At 60.3% G+C, this 16,233-nt stretch overlaps 1 protein-coding gene across 2 annotated transcripts; it reads right to left on the bottom strand.

Annotated features, from left to right (window-relative positions):
* Positions 1 to 84: 84 nt before the first annotated feature.
* PPT2 (palmitoyl-protein thioesterase 2) lies at positions 85 to 15,855 on the bottom strand. Of its 2 annotated transcripts, none has more exons than XM_065564059.1 (9): positions 15,689 to 15,855; positions 12,657 to 12,847; positions 10,765 to 10,918; positions 4,270 to 4,365; positions 3,942 to 4,049; positions 3,763 to 3,846; positions 3,430 to 3,514; positions 2,942 to 2,996; positions 85 to 2,378 (listed from the first exon to the last, which is right to left on the bottom strand). In XM_065564059.1, the coding sequence occupies exons 2-9, from the start codon at positions 12,813 to 12,815 to the stop codon at positions 2,235 to 2,237; spliced, it is 885 nt and encodes a 294-aa protein (XP_065420131.1). In that variant the 5' UTR covers positions 12,816 to 12,847; positions 15,689 to 15,855; the 3' UTR covers positions 85 to 2,234. The 2 variants fall into 2 exon arrangements, with proteins under 2 accessions (XP_065420131.1, XP_065420130.1); XM_065564058.1 differs by lacking the exon at positions 15,689 to 15,855 and adding an exon at positions 13,387 to 13,542.
* Between the last annotated feature and the right edge of the window lie 378 nt (positions 15,856 to 16,233).

Below are 16,233 nucleotides of genomic sequence, written 5' to 3'. Positions count from 1 at the left end.
GAGTGGGGGCTGTTGGGTTAGAGCAGGGGGGGCTGGGAGCCAGGACTCCTGGGTTCTCTCCCCCAGAGGAAACCCACACACACATTAGGGAACAAAGTGCTTTTATTGTTATAAATACACAGAACATGGGGGCTGGAATCGGGGGTGTAACACTGACCCCCCTGACATCTCCCCGGGGGCAGGGGGCACAGTGGGGTTCCCAGGCTGACCCCCCACACACCACAGCCCCATAAATATGTAAACATCCGCCCAGGGGGCTGGGGCTGGGAACCCCAATATTTGACATGCCAGTCAGGGAGCCACAGACAGCCCCCCTCTGTGAGAAACAGGGGGTCTCAGAACCGGGGGGCTGCACAGATTGTGCTCCTGCACCCCCAAATTTTGTGTCCTGGTCATGCTGACCCTTGGAGCTCTAGCCCCCCAAAATCAGTCTGGCACCCCCACATCAACCTGGAGCCCCCTCAAACTAGGGCCCCCGTGATGCTGGGCCCCCCAAAAGCAGCTGGACTCCCAAACCTGCACCCCCAAGTCAACTGCCCAGTCACTCCAACTGTGCACAGCACCCCAAAATTCAAAGTACCCCAGACAGCTGCAGCCCCACATTTCAAGTCAGATGCAGTCGGCTCTGCAGTTACCCCGATACACCCCTAGAATCCCAACCTTGTACACTTGAAGCTGGATCCTAAAATGCAGGAAACCTCCCCCCAATACAGCCTGGTACCCCAATACTGACAACCTCCTAGTGACACCCCCAAATTATCCTAGAACTCCTGAACCCAGGGTCCAAGTCTCCAACTGTTTATAAAAATAACTGAACCCCAATAACTCATGCAAAACCAGCCACCCCAAATTACCACCCCATCACCTCTAAAAACAGCCCCAAAATTCCAGCAAACCCCCAAATAAGTGGAGGTTCCTGAACTGAATCACCCTATGACTTAACACAAAATCTCTAGTGACCCCCAAAACTAGCAGCCCCAAACATAACCCCAAGTCCCTACAAGTCATGCAAATTTCTAGTGACCCCCAATTTAAGTGGCTCCCCAAAACTCAACCCCCTAAGTGAATCGCCAATGTGCTTAACTCAATCCACGTGAACTCCCATCTGGGGCATGAACCCCAAAACTACCAGCAATTTCTCTAGTGACCCCCAATATCAACAGCCCATAAGCTACTAAAATAAGTGAACCTCTAAAATTCATGCAAATGTCCCAGTGACCCCAAACTTCCCAGACTGAAGAACCAGGTGCTGCGACATGAACCCCAAAATATAACGCACAATTCCTGCTGACCCCAACCAGCAGGTCTCCTGGACACCCCAAAACCCCCAGCCCCAAACTGTCTCCTGGAAATGCAACCTCCAAATTCGGTCACCCCAAAACCACTCTTGAGGCCCTAAAACTGAACCCCCAATTGCAGCTGATGCCTCTTTCTAAGCCTTGGGGTTCAACTAAGTTTCCCAGTTGAATCCACACCCATCTTCGGCACCCCAAAGTTGGGGCTCCCACATCTAATCTTCCCCATAGTGAACCCCCAAATCCTCATCACCCCTCAGATCCTTGACCCCACTGTGGGGTCCTGCAGGTTCTCCAGGGACTTCCCCAAATCCCCTTAGACCCATCCGGCCCCCCAAATTCCTCTGCAACTGAACCCCCAAAACTGCCACATCTGGAAATGTACCTAAAAAGTTATGTGAACCCCCAAACTAACCCCCAAATGTCAAGTACCCTAATATTCCCCCTTTCGGTGGTCCACTCCCTCCCCCTCCCCTGAGCTAAAATGGGGTTGGGTCTGGTTTTGGGGGTACAACAGCGGAGCTCTGAAGACCCCCTGAAATCCCTGAGTCCCACACGGAACATGGCAGCGCGGCTCGGCCTCCTCGTGCCAGGCACGAAAGGGTTAATACTGGACACTGCCTGGCTGGGGGGGGCTGGGGCACCCCCAAACTGAGCCCCCCCAAACCAGGCAGCCAAGACATGAACTACGGGCCGGTTCAAACCCCGCCACCCCCCAAATCTTTTACAATCACTTTCTGACCAGGAAAAGGACCCCAGACCCCCGTGTCCAGCCCCCCAAGGACCCACCCCCAGCCCCCCCCCAATTCCAGCCCCCCCCAGATCCTCCCCTAGGAAACCCCCCTGCTCCGAACACCCAGTTGGTACCAAACAGGATCCTGTTGGCTGGGGGTCATAATTAAAAAGGCGGGGGCCCCAAGCCCCCCCGGACCCCCGACGCTAGGAGAGCCAGGGGGCCAGGCAGGTCTCGTAGACGGTGCGGTTCGAGTGCCAGGCCGTGTGTGGCACCCCGGGCACCAGGCACCGGGCGATGGCACCGCGGGCGTCCAGCGTCTTCAGCCCAAAGCTGTCCTGCAGGTACACCTGGGGGGGGGGGGATCAGAGCCAGGCGAGAGTCACACAGTGTAATACAGATAGAGCCCCCCCCCCCCCCGTCCCGCTGGGCATCAGGGCCAGAGACAGGAGAACCCAGGAGTCCTGGCTTCCAGCCCCCCCTGCTCTGACCACTAACCCCCACTCCCCTCCCAGAGCTGGGGAGGGAACCCAGGAGTCCTGGGTCCCAGCCCCCCTGCTCTAACCCACCAGCCCCCACTCCCCTCCCAGAGCTGGGGAGGGAACCCAGGAGTCCTGGCTCCCAGCTCCCCCTGCTCTAACCCACCAGCCCCCACTCCCCTCCCAGAGCTGGGGAGAGAACCCAGGAGTCCTGGCTCCCAGCCCCCCCTGCTCTAACCCACCAGCCCCCACTCCCCTCCCAGAGCCGGGGAGAGAACCCAGGAGTCCTGGCTCCCAGCCCCCCCTGCTCTAACCCACCAGCCCCCACTCCCCTCCCAGAGCTGGGGAGAGAACCCAGGAGTCCTGGCTCCCGGCCCCCCCTGCTCTAACCCACCAGCCCCCACTCCCCTCCCAGGCCCTCCAGCTCCGCTCACCAGCTGCTGCTCCATGTCCGTCACCGTCTCGTTGAGGTTGTAGAAAGCGAAGAGGCTGTTTGGGAGGTTCGGGGGGGTTACTGGGGGGTCGTTCATTGGGGGGCGCCCAGATCGCAGGGAGCTGCAGACCCAGCCCAGGGCCAGCCCCCAATTTCTGGCGCCCTCCCCGGCGCCCCAAATCTTCCCCACTGGGGGTTCCCTTCACTGCAGCTTCTTCCAGCCCCCTGAATCCTGCGTCAGCCCCCAAACTTCATCATATCCCCACGACCCCTCCCCTCCCCCACAACCCTGCCCCTCCCCCATCTGAACCCCCCATGACCCTGCCCCCCTCTGCACCCCGCCCCTCCCACCACAGCCCCAGCTCTGAACCCTCCCACCTCCCAGGACAGCCCCCACAGACCCCCAACTTCACACCCCCAACTTCCAGTGCCCTTTTCTATGGCCCCCATAAATCATCCCCGGCCCCGATCTCCGGCCGGCGCATTCACCTGGACTGCCAGGGCGTGATGACCCCGTCGTCCGGACCCCCGACCAGAACCAGCTTCCGGATCCGCAAGAGGTTCCTCTTCCAGGCTGGGGGCACAGGGGACGGGAGTTATGGGGGGCAGGGGGACCCCAGCTGTAAACCCCCCACCCTGCAAGGACCAGCCTAGAGAAACAGGGGGCTGCGGGTTGGGAGTGAGGGGCACCAGCGGAGCGGGGGGGCTGCGGGTCGGGAGTGAGGGGCACCGGCGGAGCGGGGGTCTGTGGGTCGGGAGTGAGGGGCGCCGGCGGAGTGGGGGGGGGAGCTGCGGGTCGGGAGTGAGGGGCACCTCCCTTACCTGTGGTGTTGGGATTAACCCTTTCACTGTTGAGCAGGGCGAGGAAGTTGCTGCTGTTGAGATAACGGTCCCGGTGATGTGGGTCTGGAAGGCAAGAGGGGGGGGGGTCAGAGTCCGTGGGGAGCCACCAGGCCCCACGTGCCCCTCCCCCGGCCCACCCCCTTTTCCCCCGGACTCACCGTTCCAGTAGTTGCAGATGGAGACGTCCTGGCCCACCCGGGTGTAACAGAACCGGTACAGGTTGGACTTCACGTACCTGGGGAAGAGCCAGCGCAGGTACCGGGTGTCTGCAGGGGGGCAGGGAGTCAGACGGGCCTCGGCCCCCCCCCCAGTTCCCTCCAGCCCGGCCGGCGCCCCTCGCTCCCGACCCACAGCCCCCCAATGCCCCTCACTCCCGACCCGCAGCCCCCCCGGCCCGGCCGGTGCCCCTCGCTCCCGACCCGCAGACCCCAGCCCCCCCAGTTCCCCTCACTCCCGCCCTGCAGTCCCCCCCCGGTGCGCACTCACCCCCGTACTGCCCCATCTGGGGGGCGGAGAGGGAGATGAAGGTGTCGACGTTGTGATCAGGCATGGTGGAGAGCAGAGCTCGGCAGATGAGCCCCCCTAGGGAGAGGGAGAAATGAGGGGGGGGTCGCTCTGATGCTGTGGGGGGCGGGGGAGGGAGAACCTGGTGTGACGGAGCAGGGAGCAGGGCAGATTTGACCTGGGAATGTTGCAGGGGGGTTGCAGTGGGGATGTGGGACTTCCCTTGAAGGGAGCTACCTGAGCTGTAACCTGAGCCAGGAACGGGGGTGGGGAGAATTAACACCTTCTGCCCGGGAGACTGAACAAAGGAGAGGAGCAGCGGGAGGGGCTGGGAGTTTAGTTTCGGTTGGGGCTGGGTGGTGCAACGCAGGGAACCCCAAGCTGGGGTCTAAGCTCCCTGAACCTCCCAGAGGGACCTAATTGAGGGGGGTCTGGTCGTACCTACACGCTCTGCTTGAGACTGTGTTCCTGTCCTTGAATAAACCTTCTGCTTTACTGGCTGGCTGAGAGTCGCAGTGAATCTCGGGAAGAGGGGTGCAGGGCCCTAACTCCCCCACAATCCGCAACAACTGGTGGCAGCGACGGGATCTACTGCACCCCGTGGACGGCGCTTCCTGCAGTAAGTGACTGGGGAGCAGTAAAACGAAGGGGGATTGACGGGGACCAGGCCTGCTGAAGAGTGGGAGAGAGACGGTTATTACCCCTGGGAGTGTGTGACCAGCGAGAAGGACTTTTGCAGTAACAGGGTCCCCCGGGGGGATCGCAGCGAGTGGTCCCAGGGGCGGAGGAGTCTGCAGCTCGACCCTGGCAGAGAGGCGGTGACCTCGAGAAGGGCTGGCACACTAGGGGTCCCCCTGGGAACTGTGGGGAGCTGTGAGCACACAGGCCGGTGAGTGGCCAGCAGGAAGATGTATGCCAAGCGGCTTAAGAGCGACCTGGTGGAGCTGTGCAAGCAGAGGCAGCTGCGCATTGGGAGGCTCACCAAAGAACAGCTCATTGCCCAGCTGGAGGCGGAAGATCGCGCGAATGAACTGATCCCTGTGTCTCAGGGAAGCAGCCTGGCAAATGCAGCGCAGGCACCAGTGTCTGTCCCAGCTGGGAGTGGTCAGCCGGCTGCTGAGGGCTTCCCGAGACCCCTCCTTCCTATGCCTAGGGGAAGGGTGGGGAGGAGCCCAGCAAATACCGAAGGCGCCGTGATCCCCCCGGCCAGCAGGGGGTCCCCCCGGCGAAGCCCGCCGGCCAGCAGAGGATCCTCCCGGCAACGTTCGGCATCCGGGGAGCGGAATTGGCTGGAATGGGAGAAAGAGCTAAAACTGAGGGAGCTGGAGGATCGTGAACAACAGAGACAGCATGAAGAGAGACAGCGTCAGCATGAACGGGAGGAGAAAGAGAGACAGCATCAGCATGAACGGGAGGAGAATGAGAGACAGAGACAGGAGAATGAGAGACAGAGACAGGAGAATGAGAGACAGCATCAGCGCGAACTGGAACTGGCGAGACTGAGGGGCAGCGAACCCCCGGCTGCGGTGAGTGATGGGGGACCCAGGACTGCACGGAGCTTTGATAAGTGCATCATGGCCCCATACAAGGAGGGGGAGGACATGGATGACTTCCTGGAGGCCTTTGAGACGGCCTGCGAGCTGCACCGGGTGGATCCCGCGGACAGACTCCGGGTCCTTACCCCCTTACTGGACCCCAAATCCGTGGCATTGTACCGCCAACTGGGAGAGGCAGAGAAAGGGGACTACGAACTATTCAAAAGGGCCCTGCTACGAGAGTTTGGGCTGACTCCTGAGATGTACCGGGAAAGGTTCCGGGGTCAAGATAAAACCCCTGAGATCTCATATTTGCAACTAGCCGTCCGCATGGAAAGATACGCCAGCAAGTGGGCTGGTGGGGCCCAGACGAAGGAGGACCTGATTAAACTGCTGGTACTGGAGCAACTGTATGAGCGGTGCCCATCCGACCTGAGGCTGTGGTTGGTGGACAGAAAGCCAGAGAACCCGCGACACGCCGGGCAGCTGGCTGATGAGTTTGTAAAGAGCCGGTCAGGGGGTGGCAGGGAGGAGCCCCAAAGGAACAGGCCCGCCGCGATGCAGAGAGAGAGTCACCCTGGGACCTCCCAAAGGGGGAATATGGGGAATCCCCTCCCACGGGGAAGGCCCAGCATCAGGGACAACCGACCGGCTCGAGGGGACCCACGGGACCTGAGCTGCTATTACTGCGGCCGAAGAGGCCACGTTCGGGCCCAGTGCCCCAAGCTCAAGGACAGACTGAGCAGACCGAACCCGCACCGGGTTAACTTGGTAGAGGCCCAGACGGACGAGGGGCAGGCTTCCCACGCAAGAGGGGCTGGCAGCTTATCAACTGCTCAAGAGAGAGAAGGGCCCCCGGCCAGCTTCTCTGGGGGGCCAGATGCTCCGGATTCAAAGTTCTCCGTTTACAGGGTTGGCGCGGGGCTGTCCCTGCGGAGCGAGTGCCTTGTTCCCCTGGAGGTGGATGGGAAGAAAGTTTATGGATACTGGGACACGGGCGCAGAGGTGACACTGGCCCGGCCCGAGGTGGTGGCCCCAGATCGGGTGGTGCCCAACACCTTCCTGACCCTGACCGGGGTGGGCGGGACCACATTCAAGGTTCCCGTAGCGAGGGTACACCTGAAATGGGGGGCCAAGGAGGGCCCCAAGGACGTGGGAGTGCACCACCATTTGCCCACTGAGGTGTTGATGGGGGGGGACCTAGAGGACTGGCCAAGCAGCCCCCAGACCGCCTTAGTCGTGACCCGTAGCCAGAGCCGGCGAGGGGCACTACGCCCTGACCTTGGGAAGGATGTCCCACCGGAGGCACCGAACCCTTCCCGGGTGGGGAGGGAACACCCAAGGACAGGCCGCGGGGTGGCTGGGGCTTCCGACCCAGCCGACGAGAGGGAGCAGGTCCCCATCCCTTCCTCAGCCGCCGAGTTCCAGGCCGAGTTGCAGAAGGACCCCTCCCTGCGGAAGCTAAGGGGCCTGGCTGACCTCAGTGTGGGACAGACCATGAGGAGAGGATGCAAGGAGAGGTTCCTGTGGGAGAAGGGGTTCCTCTACCGAGAGTGGGCTCCCCCGGGGGAAGTGGAGTCGTGGGGGATCAGGAGGCAGCTGGTGGTTCCCCAGAAGTTTCGCCACAAGCTACTGTACCTGGCCCATGACATCCCTCTCGCAGGGCACCAGGGGATCCGGCGCACCAGGCAGAGGCTGCTACAGAACTTTTACTGGCCCGGGGTCTTCACCAACGTCCGGCAGTACTGCCGATCCTGTGACCCCTGCCAGAGGGTGGGGAAGGCCCGGGACAAGGGGAAGGCAGCATTGAGACCTTTGCCCATCATAGAGGAGCCTTTCCAGAAGGTGGCCATGGACATAGTGGGACCTCTCAGCAAGACGACCCGGTCTGGGAAGAAATACATCCTGGTGGTGGTAGATTTCGCCACCCGCTACCCCGAGGCAGTGCCCTTATCGTCCATTGAAGCAGACACTGTGGCGGATGCGCTGCTGACCATTTTCAGCCGAGTGGGGTTCCCCAAGGAAGTCTTGACGGACCAAGGGTCCAACTTCATGTCGGCCCTACTCCGGTGCTTGTGGGAGAGATGTGGGGTCCGGCACAACTGGGCCTCAGCATATCACCCCCAATCCAACGGGCTGGTGGAGAGGTTCAATGGGACGCTAAAAATGATGCTGAAAACATTTATGAATCAGCACCCGCAGGACTGGGACAAGTACTTACCTCACCTGCTGTTTGCGTACAGGGAGGTACCCCAGGAGTCTACCGGGTTTTCGCCTTTCGAACTGCTATATGGAAGGCGGGTAAGGGGGCCCCTCGACCTGATGAGAGACGAATGGGAGGGGAAGGCCACTCCTGACGGAGAGTCGGTGGTGGAGTATGTCCTGACCTTCCGGGAACGACTTGCCGAGCTCATGGGCCTGGCCAGGGAGAATCTGGCCAGAGCCCAGAGGAAGCAGAAGGTCTGGTATGACCGCACAGCACGGGCCCGCGCCTTCGCCACTGGGGATCAGGTGATGGTCCTCATCCCCGTGAGGAAAAACAAACTCCAGGCCGCCTGGGAAGGGCCCTTCAAGGTTGTCAAGCAACTAAACGAGGTAAACTATGTGGTGGAGCTGTCGAACCGGGCACACCACCACCGGGTGTACCATGTGAATATGATGAAGCCATATTATGACAGGGGGAATATGGTGTTGGCCGTGTGTGGACAGTGGGAGGGGCAGGGAGATGACCCTTTAGTAGATCTATTCCCTGGGACAAGAGTTGGCTTCCCCCTGGAAGCAATTCCCCTCTCTGATCGGCTAACCCCTGCCCAGCGAGCTGAGATCGGAGGGGTGCTGCATCTGTACCAGCAGCTGTTTTCCAACCAGCCTGGACGCACTAATCTGACTGTCCACCGGGTGCAGACAGGATCGCACCCACCTATAAAATGCTCCCCCTTCCGAGCCACAGGGAAAACTGCTCAGGACCTGGAAAGAGAGGTCAATGACATGCTGGCTTTGGGGGTGATCCAGCCGTCTTCCAGCCCTTGGGCCTCGCCGGTGGTGCTGGTCCCCAAAAAGGACGGGTCGATCCGGTTCTGTGTGGACTATCGGAAGCTCAATGCCATCACTGTAGCCGATGCCTACCCCATGCCCAGGCCGGACGAGCTCCTAGACAAGCTGGGAGGTGCTCGGTACCTTACCACCATGGATCTTACAAAGGGCTATTGGCAAGTGCCGCTGGATGCAGATGCCAGGCTGAAATCGGCCTTTGTCACCCCTCTGGGGCTCTATGAGTTCCTGACCCTGCCCTTCGGCCTCAAGGGAGCGCCGGCCACCTTCCAGCGCCTGGTGGATCAGCTACTGAGGGGGATGGAGAGTTTTGCCGTGGCGTATATCGATGACATCTGTGTCTTTAGCCAGACCTGGGAGGACCACATATCCCAGGTTAGACAAGTGCTGGACCGACTCCAGAAGGCTGGGCTGACCGTAAAACCGGAGAAGTGCAAGGTGGGGATGGCTGAGGTATCCTACCTAGGCCACCGGGTGGGAAGCGGCTGCCTAAAGCCGGAACCAGCCAAAGTGGAGGTGATCAGAGACTGGCCCGCTCCTCAAACCAAAAAGCAGGTCCAAGCCTTTATTGGGATGGCAGGGTACTATCGGAGGTTCGTGCCCCACTTTAGCGCCATAGCCGCCCCCATCACTGAGCTGTGCAAGAAGGGGAAGCCAGACAAAGTGGTCTGGACCGAGGAGTGCCAGGAGGCTCTCCGGGCGCTGAAGGAGGCTCTGGTCAGTGGCCCAGTTCTGGCAAACCCAGACTTTGACAAGCCCTTTATGGTGTTCACCGACGCCTCAGACACAGGACTGGGGGCGGTGTTAATGCAGGAGGATGAAAAGGGGGAGAGACACCCCATCGTGTACCTGAGCAAGAAGTTACTACCCCGGGAGCAGAACTACGCGGCCATCGAGAAGGAATGCCTGGCCATGGTGTGGGCCCTCAAGAAACTAGAGCCATATCTCTTTGGGCGTCACTTCACCGTGCACACCGACCACTCTCCCCTGACCTGGCTGCACCAGATGAAAGGAGCCAACGCCAAGCTCCTGAGATGGAGCCTGCTCCTGCAGGATTATGACATGGACGTGGTCCATGTGAAGGGACGTGACAACCTGATAGCGGACGCGTTGTCCCGGAGAGGGAGCCCTGAACTTCCCCAGGTCACTGGTCAGAGTGACCCCGCTCAGTTCAGTCTCGAAGGGGGGAGAGATGTGACGGAGCAGGGAGCAGGGCAGATTTGACCTGGGAATGTTGCAGGGGGGTTGCAGTGGGGATGTGGGACTTCCCTTGAAGGGAGCTACCTGAGCTGTAACCTGAGCCAGGAACGGGGGTGGGGAGAATTAACACCTTCTGCCCGGGAGACTGAACAAAGGAGAGGAGCAGCGGGAGGGGCTGGGAGTTTAGTTTCGGTTGGGGCTGGGTGGTGCAACGCAGGGAACCCCAAGCTGGGGTCTAAGCTCCCTGAACCTCCCAGAGGGACCTAATTGAGGGGGGTCTGGTCGTACCTACACGCTCTGCTTGAGACTGTGTTCCTGTCCTTGAATAAACCTTCTGCTTTACTGGCTGGCTGAGAGTCGCAGTGAATCTCGGGAAGAGGGGTGCAGGGCCCTAACTCCCCCACAATCCGCAACACCTGGCACATCCCCCGACCACCACTGCGAGGAGACAAACAAAACCTCCCCCGATCGCCTGGGTCCAGGTCGCCTCAGGGGGCCGAGTGCAATTCCCACAGCGAGCAGCAGGGGGAGGCACCAAAACCGCTCCCCCCCGTACCCCTCGAGCCCGGTGCCCCTCACTCCCGACCCGCAGCCCCCTGGGTCCCCCCAGCCCCCCGGTGCCCCTCACTCCCGACCCGCAGCCCTGCTCTCCCAGCCCGGGTGGTACCAGGGCCCCTGGGGCCGGCCGTACCCTGCGAATAGCAGATGAGATGCACCCCGTCGGCCGCGTTCTGCATGATGGGCGAAATGGCCTGTCGGAAACCCTCCACCTGCACCCACAGTGGCTTCAGGCTCTGGCTGTGGTCGAAGAGATCCACGACCGTCACGTTGGTGCCAGGGTGGGTCTGTGCCAGGGAGAGACGGGTGAGAGCCCAGCTCCCCCCTGCTCCGCTGGTGCCCCTCACTCCCGACCCACAACCCCCAGCCCGGCCGGTGCCCCTCATTCCCGACCCGCAGCCCCCAGCCCGGCCGGTGCCCCTCACTCCCGACCCGCAGCCCCCAGCCCGGCCGGTGCCCCTCACTCCCGACTCGCAGCCCCTGCCAGCCCAGCCCTGGGCTTCCCCAGCTCTGTTGATTCCTGCGTGGGTGGGGATTGGAGAGAACTGATTTCACTTGGCATTTCTTATCTTCAGAGTTTAAAACAAACTTTGCATTCAGACACATTCAAACCGCCTGCCAGGCCTGGTCTGTGTGACAGGAAGGAAACTGAGGCAGGGAGCGATGAGGGACGTGCATGAGGTCACACACGTAGATCAATCTCTGATAATTTTCATATGACTTTACATTGTGCCTCTTCCTATAACCTTGTAGTGGGTCTACCCACGTGTGACCTCTGTTTTCATGGGACTTTGTATCAAAGCCTCATGTAGAAACTTTGTGTCAAGCCTCAACCACACAGACACAGAGTTTGGAGCTGGTACAGATCTGCAGGAGAGAGAAGCGGCTATAAAAGTGAGGTGTCTTGCAGAGGACCCCGGGTCTCGTCTTGTCAACATGGGAGCATCGATCCAGATCGGCAGAAGCCCGGCTCCACCCCCTCCCCCATCTAACTCACCTGGCCAGTGAAGTTAAGGGGAGCAACTAATTGGTAACAACAAGACGGAGTGTGTTTGTGTGTGTGTGTGTGTGTAATATATTATATGCATATAATACAGTGTTAATGAATACGTGTATTACTAATAAATGTGGCGTTTGCCTTATTCCCCCTGAAGAGATCCTGTGCGGTACACAATAACTTCGCTCAGCGCTGGGGCTGGGTTACCCTGAGGCCGGGGGCTGCGGTGATGGCTGGTTCCTCCTTTAAGTACAACACACAGTGCGTGGAGAATGGAACCCAGGCGTCCCAGCCCCACCCCGCTCTAAGCCACCAGAGTGGAGCTGGGAGAAAACCCAGGAGTCCTGGCTCCCAGCACCCCTGCTCTAACCCACCAGCCCCCACTCCCCTCCCAGAGGAGAGAACCCAGGAGTCCTGACTATCTGGTCTAACTACTACACCGCACTGCCCACGTTCCCTGTCACCCCATGGGTGTCTCCGGGTTGTTTTGCTACCTGCTGTTTTAGCTCCAGGGCCCTGAGTCAGCTGGGCTGGGGCCAGTGAAATCCACCCTCTGCTCCAGTTAGTACAACATCTGCCTCCCTCCCGCCCACAGCTGGGAGAGAACCCAGGAGTCCGGGCTCCCAGCCCCCCCGCTCTAACCACCAGCCCCCACTTCCCTCCCGGAGCTGGGATAGAACCAGGAGTCCAGGCTCCCAGCCCCCCCTGCTCTAACCCACCAGCCCCCACTTCCCTCCCAGAGCTGGGGAGAGAACCCAGGAGTCCTGGCTCCCAGCCCCCCGCCTCTAACCCACCAGCCCCCACTCCTCTCCCAGAGCCGAGGAGAGAACCCAGGAGTCCGGGCTCTCAGCCCCCCCCCGCTCTAACCCCCCAGCCCCCACTTCCCTCCCAGAACTGGGGAGAGAACCCAGGAGTCCAGGCTCTCAGCCCCCCCACTCTGACCATCAACCCCCACTCTGCTCCCAGAGCCGGGAGAGAACCCAGGAGTCCTGGGGGGGGGGGGGGGGGACCCAGGCATCCGGGCTGACCTGGTTGATGAAGTGCAGTAGGTGGCTGAAGACCGAAGGGCTGTCGAAAAGGCCGTGAACGACCACGACCGGCTTGTAGGAGGCACCGAGGGTGAGGAGGAAGAGGAGGAGGAGGCAGAGGGGGGCCAGCACCCCCCAGTTCCTCTGGGGTCGGCCCATCGTCCTGGAATCGAACCGCGGCGCAGGGGGGTCTGGGCAGGAGAGAGACACATGTTGAGGTTCACCCCCAGATCCCTCCACCGCACCCCCGTTTTGCAAGCAGGGAGGAGAGAACCCAGGGGTCCGGCCTCCCAGTCCCCCCCTGCTCTAACCCACCAGCCCCCACCCCCCTCCCAGCGCCGGGGTGGAACCCAGGAGTCCGGGCTCCCAGCTCCCCCCTACCCCCAGCGCTGGGGTGGGACCCAGGAGTCCGGGTCCCCAATGGGGGTGCAGGGCAGATCACTTCACCCCCTTTCTCCGCCCCCCCCCCGCGCTCTGGGGAAGGGGCCCCTTTGAGGGTCACCCCCCACTGCAAAGTTTCTAGCCCCCCCCCCGCCTCTGTCCCCTGCAGCCAGCCGGGTCCGTCCCCCCCGTAATGCACCCGGGGGGCTCCGGGGAGGACCCCCAAACTCCCTCGCACCCCGGGGGGGGGGTTTAAGTCCCCCCCCTTCAGGGGCCAGGACTCCTGGGTCCGCTCCCCCGGAATGCAGCGCGGCTGCCCCTCCCCCACTGCCGGGGGGGCGGGTCTCACCTGAGCGGGGCCCCCCCGCGATCCGGCCGGTGCCTTGTTTACTTCCGTCCCGGGCGAGCGGCCCCCCCGCCCCCGCGTCAGTTCCGGAACCCGGCCCCGGCAACCGCGCAGCTTCCCTAGCAACGGATGTATGAGCATTCCATCCCCGCCCCCCCCCCACGGGGCCGGGCCGAGAACCCAGGAGTCCCGGGCTCCCAGCTCCCCCTTCCCTCCCGTCCCGGGGCTGGGCAGAGAACCCAGGAGTCCGGGCTCCCAGCTCCCCCTCCCGGAGCCGGGGAGAGAACCCAGGAGTCCGGCCTCCCAGATTCCCCCTCCCCCGCCGTCCTGGGGCTGGGCAGAGAACCCAGGAGTCCGGGCTCCCACATCCCCTCCCCTCCCGGAGCCTGGGAGAGAACCCAGGAGTCCAGGCTCACATCTCCCTCCCCCACCCCCCCAGCTGAGGAGAGAGAACCCAGGCGTCCTGGCACCCGGCCCGCTCTCCAGGAGCCGGCTGGCACACGAGCCCGTTTGCAGGGCAAACACTGGGCGCTGGGAAGGCTTGTCAAGAGGCGGCTGGAGAGGCTGGGAAGGAGACGGGGAAACCCGGGGAAAAGCCGGAACTGGCCCCGGGCCGAGTCCTGCGGCGCCGGCCTGGGGCAGGGGGCTGGGCTGGGTGGGCACCGCTGGGGGCTGACAGCCACTGAACCAAGCCGGACCCCCAGGCGGGATGGGGGTGGCGTCCCCCTCATTCCAGCCCCTCTGCCCTGCAGGCCAAGGAATTGCTGGGCCAGCCCCAGGGCTACGAAGGGCCCAGGACTGGGGGGATCACACACCCCCTCCCACACCGGGATCTCCCGTGACACGAGCCAGGCCGCCGAATTGCTCGCCCAGCGCCCTCCCGCCCCGGGTCACACGTTCATTTCGTGCCATCGCCCGAGCGATGCGGCTGGTCACGGTGACGGGCAGGACCCTGTCAAAGCCATGAGTGTTACGGGTCCTGCAAGAATAGGGTGACCAGGGGTCCCGGTTTATAGGGACAGTCCAGATTTGGGGCTTTTTCTTATATCGGCTCCTATTACCCCCCCACCCCCTCCTGCTTTTTCACACTTGCTGTCTGGTCACCCTGTGCAAGAATCGAACACCAGCCGGCTGCAGATACAGGGATGTTAATTAGCACGACGTCGGAGTCAGGCAGTATTAGTCTGAAAGATGCATTCATGCCAGAGAACTGCCCATAATCGAATCGCTACCCAGCGCCAGTAAGAGTCACACAATCACAACACAGGGGTTAATACACCAGCAACGGCCTCAACACAGATATTAACACAAACGCCGGCAAAATCGCATAATAATCGAATCCGACAGGCAATACACAGCGCCACTAACTCATATTAACGCATGGATAATAAACCAGAGCTACTAGCGATGAAATCAAGATGTATTCGCTACTGTTTCTGTCCAACAATCAATATACGGACGCATTTAACACACTGAAAAGCCTGATGAAAAAGGCTCATTAATGACTATTTCGGTGCACGAGTCTAAGAAATAAACCGATGTATCGATTTGAGCCGCAGTGAGACTGATGGAAAATGATTCCTATGTCTACCCAATAACCGACTAGCCGTCCGTTCCGAACGGGTCAGAACAGAACGGAAAGCATTCGCCGACTCTACGCAGAACAAAGACATCTCCAGGTGTATTTATTAACGCAAACGAGTCTGACGAAAAAAACGTCTTTATGCACAATAGGATGACAGGTTTTCAGAGTAGCAGTCGTGTTAGTCTGTATCCGCAAAAAGAACAGGAGGACTTGTGGCACCTTAGAGACTAACGTCCGAAGAAGTGGGCTGTAGCCCAGAAAGCTTATGCTCTAATAAATGTGTTAGTCTCTAAGGTGCCACAAGTCCTCCTGTTCTTCTTTTAATAGGATGATAATAAAACAGACTTGCTAACGAGTCTTTGTGCACAACCAGCTCAGAGCTACGGACTGTACCTATTAAAACAACGACAGATCTAAGAATCTCTACTCACGATCAAAGGGAGTTTGAGAGAATCGATATATTAATTACCGGGCGTGTCCAATGACCTAACACATCCACCGCTGTATTATTTGGGCAGTAATGAATAGTCCGAAATACAGCGCGGTTGATTAGCAGGAACAAGAGATCGTTTGCTCAAAGAAAGTCGTATTAATTCTTAGGACTGCGCCGACCTTGGCCCAAGAATCCTGCGAACGCGGTTCGTTAATAGCGAGCAGTGAACAGATATGATGACCCTTAGCACACCCATCGGGCCGGGCCGGGCTGAGGTCGGTCCTTACCTCTCCGGGCAGGGCTCCGGGGGCTGGGGGCTGGGGGCTCTGGTCTGACCAGCACCGCTGCAGCTTTTACAGCCGGATCTTCACAACCAGCTGGGCTTCGCTGCTCCGACTGGGACCGGGGTCGCAAAGGGGAACCGGGGTCGCAAAGGGGAACCAGGATCGCAAAGGGGAACCGGGATCACAAAGGGGAACCAATGTTGTACTTAAAGTACTGCACAGGATCTTTTCAGGGGGAATAAGGCAAAACGCCACATTTATTAGTAATACATGTATTCATTAACACTGTATTATATGCATATAATATATTACACTTACACTCACACACACAAACACACTCCGTCTTGTTGTTACCAATTAGTTGCTCCCCTTAACTTCACTGGCCAGGTGAGTTAGATGGGGAGGGGGTGGAGCCGGGCTTCTGCCGATCGCGATCGATGCTCCCATGTTGACAAGACGAGACCCGGGGTCCTCTGCAAGTCTCCTCACTATAGCAGCTTTCCTCTTATGCAAATCTATACCAGATTCAAACTCTGTGTCTGTGTCCA

This window comes from Chrysemys picta, chromosome 12 (genome assembly GCF_011386835.1).
Source record: "Chrysemys picta bellii isolate R12L10 chromosome 12, ASM1138683v2, whole genome shotgun sequence".
NCBI classification, from domain to species: Eukaryota; Metazoa; Chordata; order Testudines; family Emydidae; genus Chrysemys; species Chrysemys picta.
Note: the sequence above shows the minus strand (reverse complement) of the source record. Positions and strands in the feature narration are given on the sequence as shown.

Bases quoted from the DNA above. Each gene is read 5' to 3' on its own strand.
- PPT2 (XM_065564059.1), bottom strand. From the start codon at position 12,815: ATGGGCCGACCCCAGAGGAACTGGGGGGTGCTGGCCCCCCTCTGCCTC. The intron at 10,919-12,656 runs GTCAGCCCGGAT...TCCCTGGCACAG, and splicing joins TACTGCACTTCATCAACCAG to ACCCACCCTGGCACCAACGT. The intron at 4,050-4,269 runs GTGAGTGCGCAC...GCCCCCCTGCAG, and splicing joins CCAGATGGGGCAGTACGGGG to ACACCCGGTACCTGCGCTGG.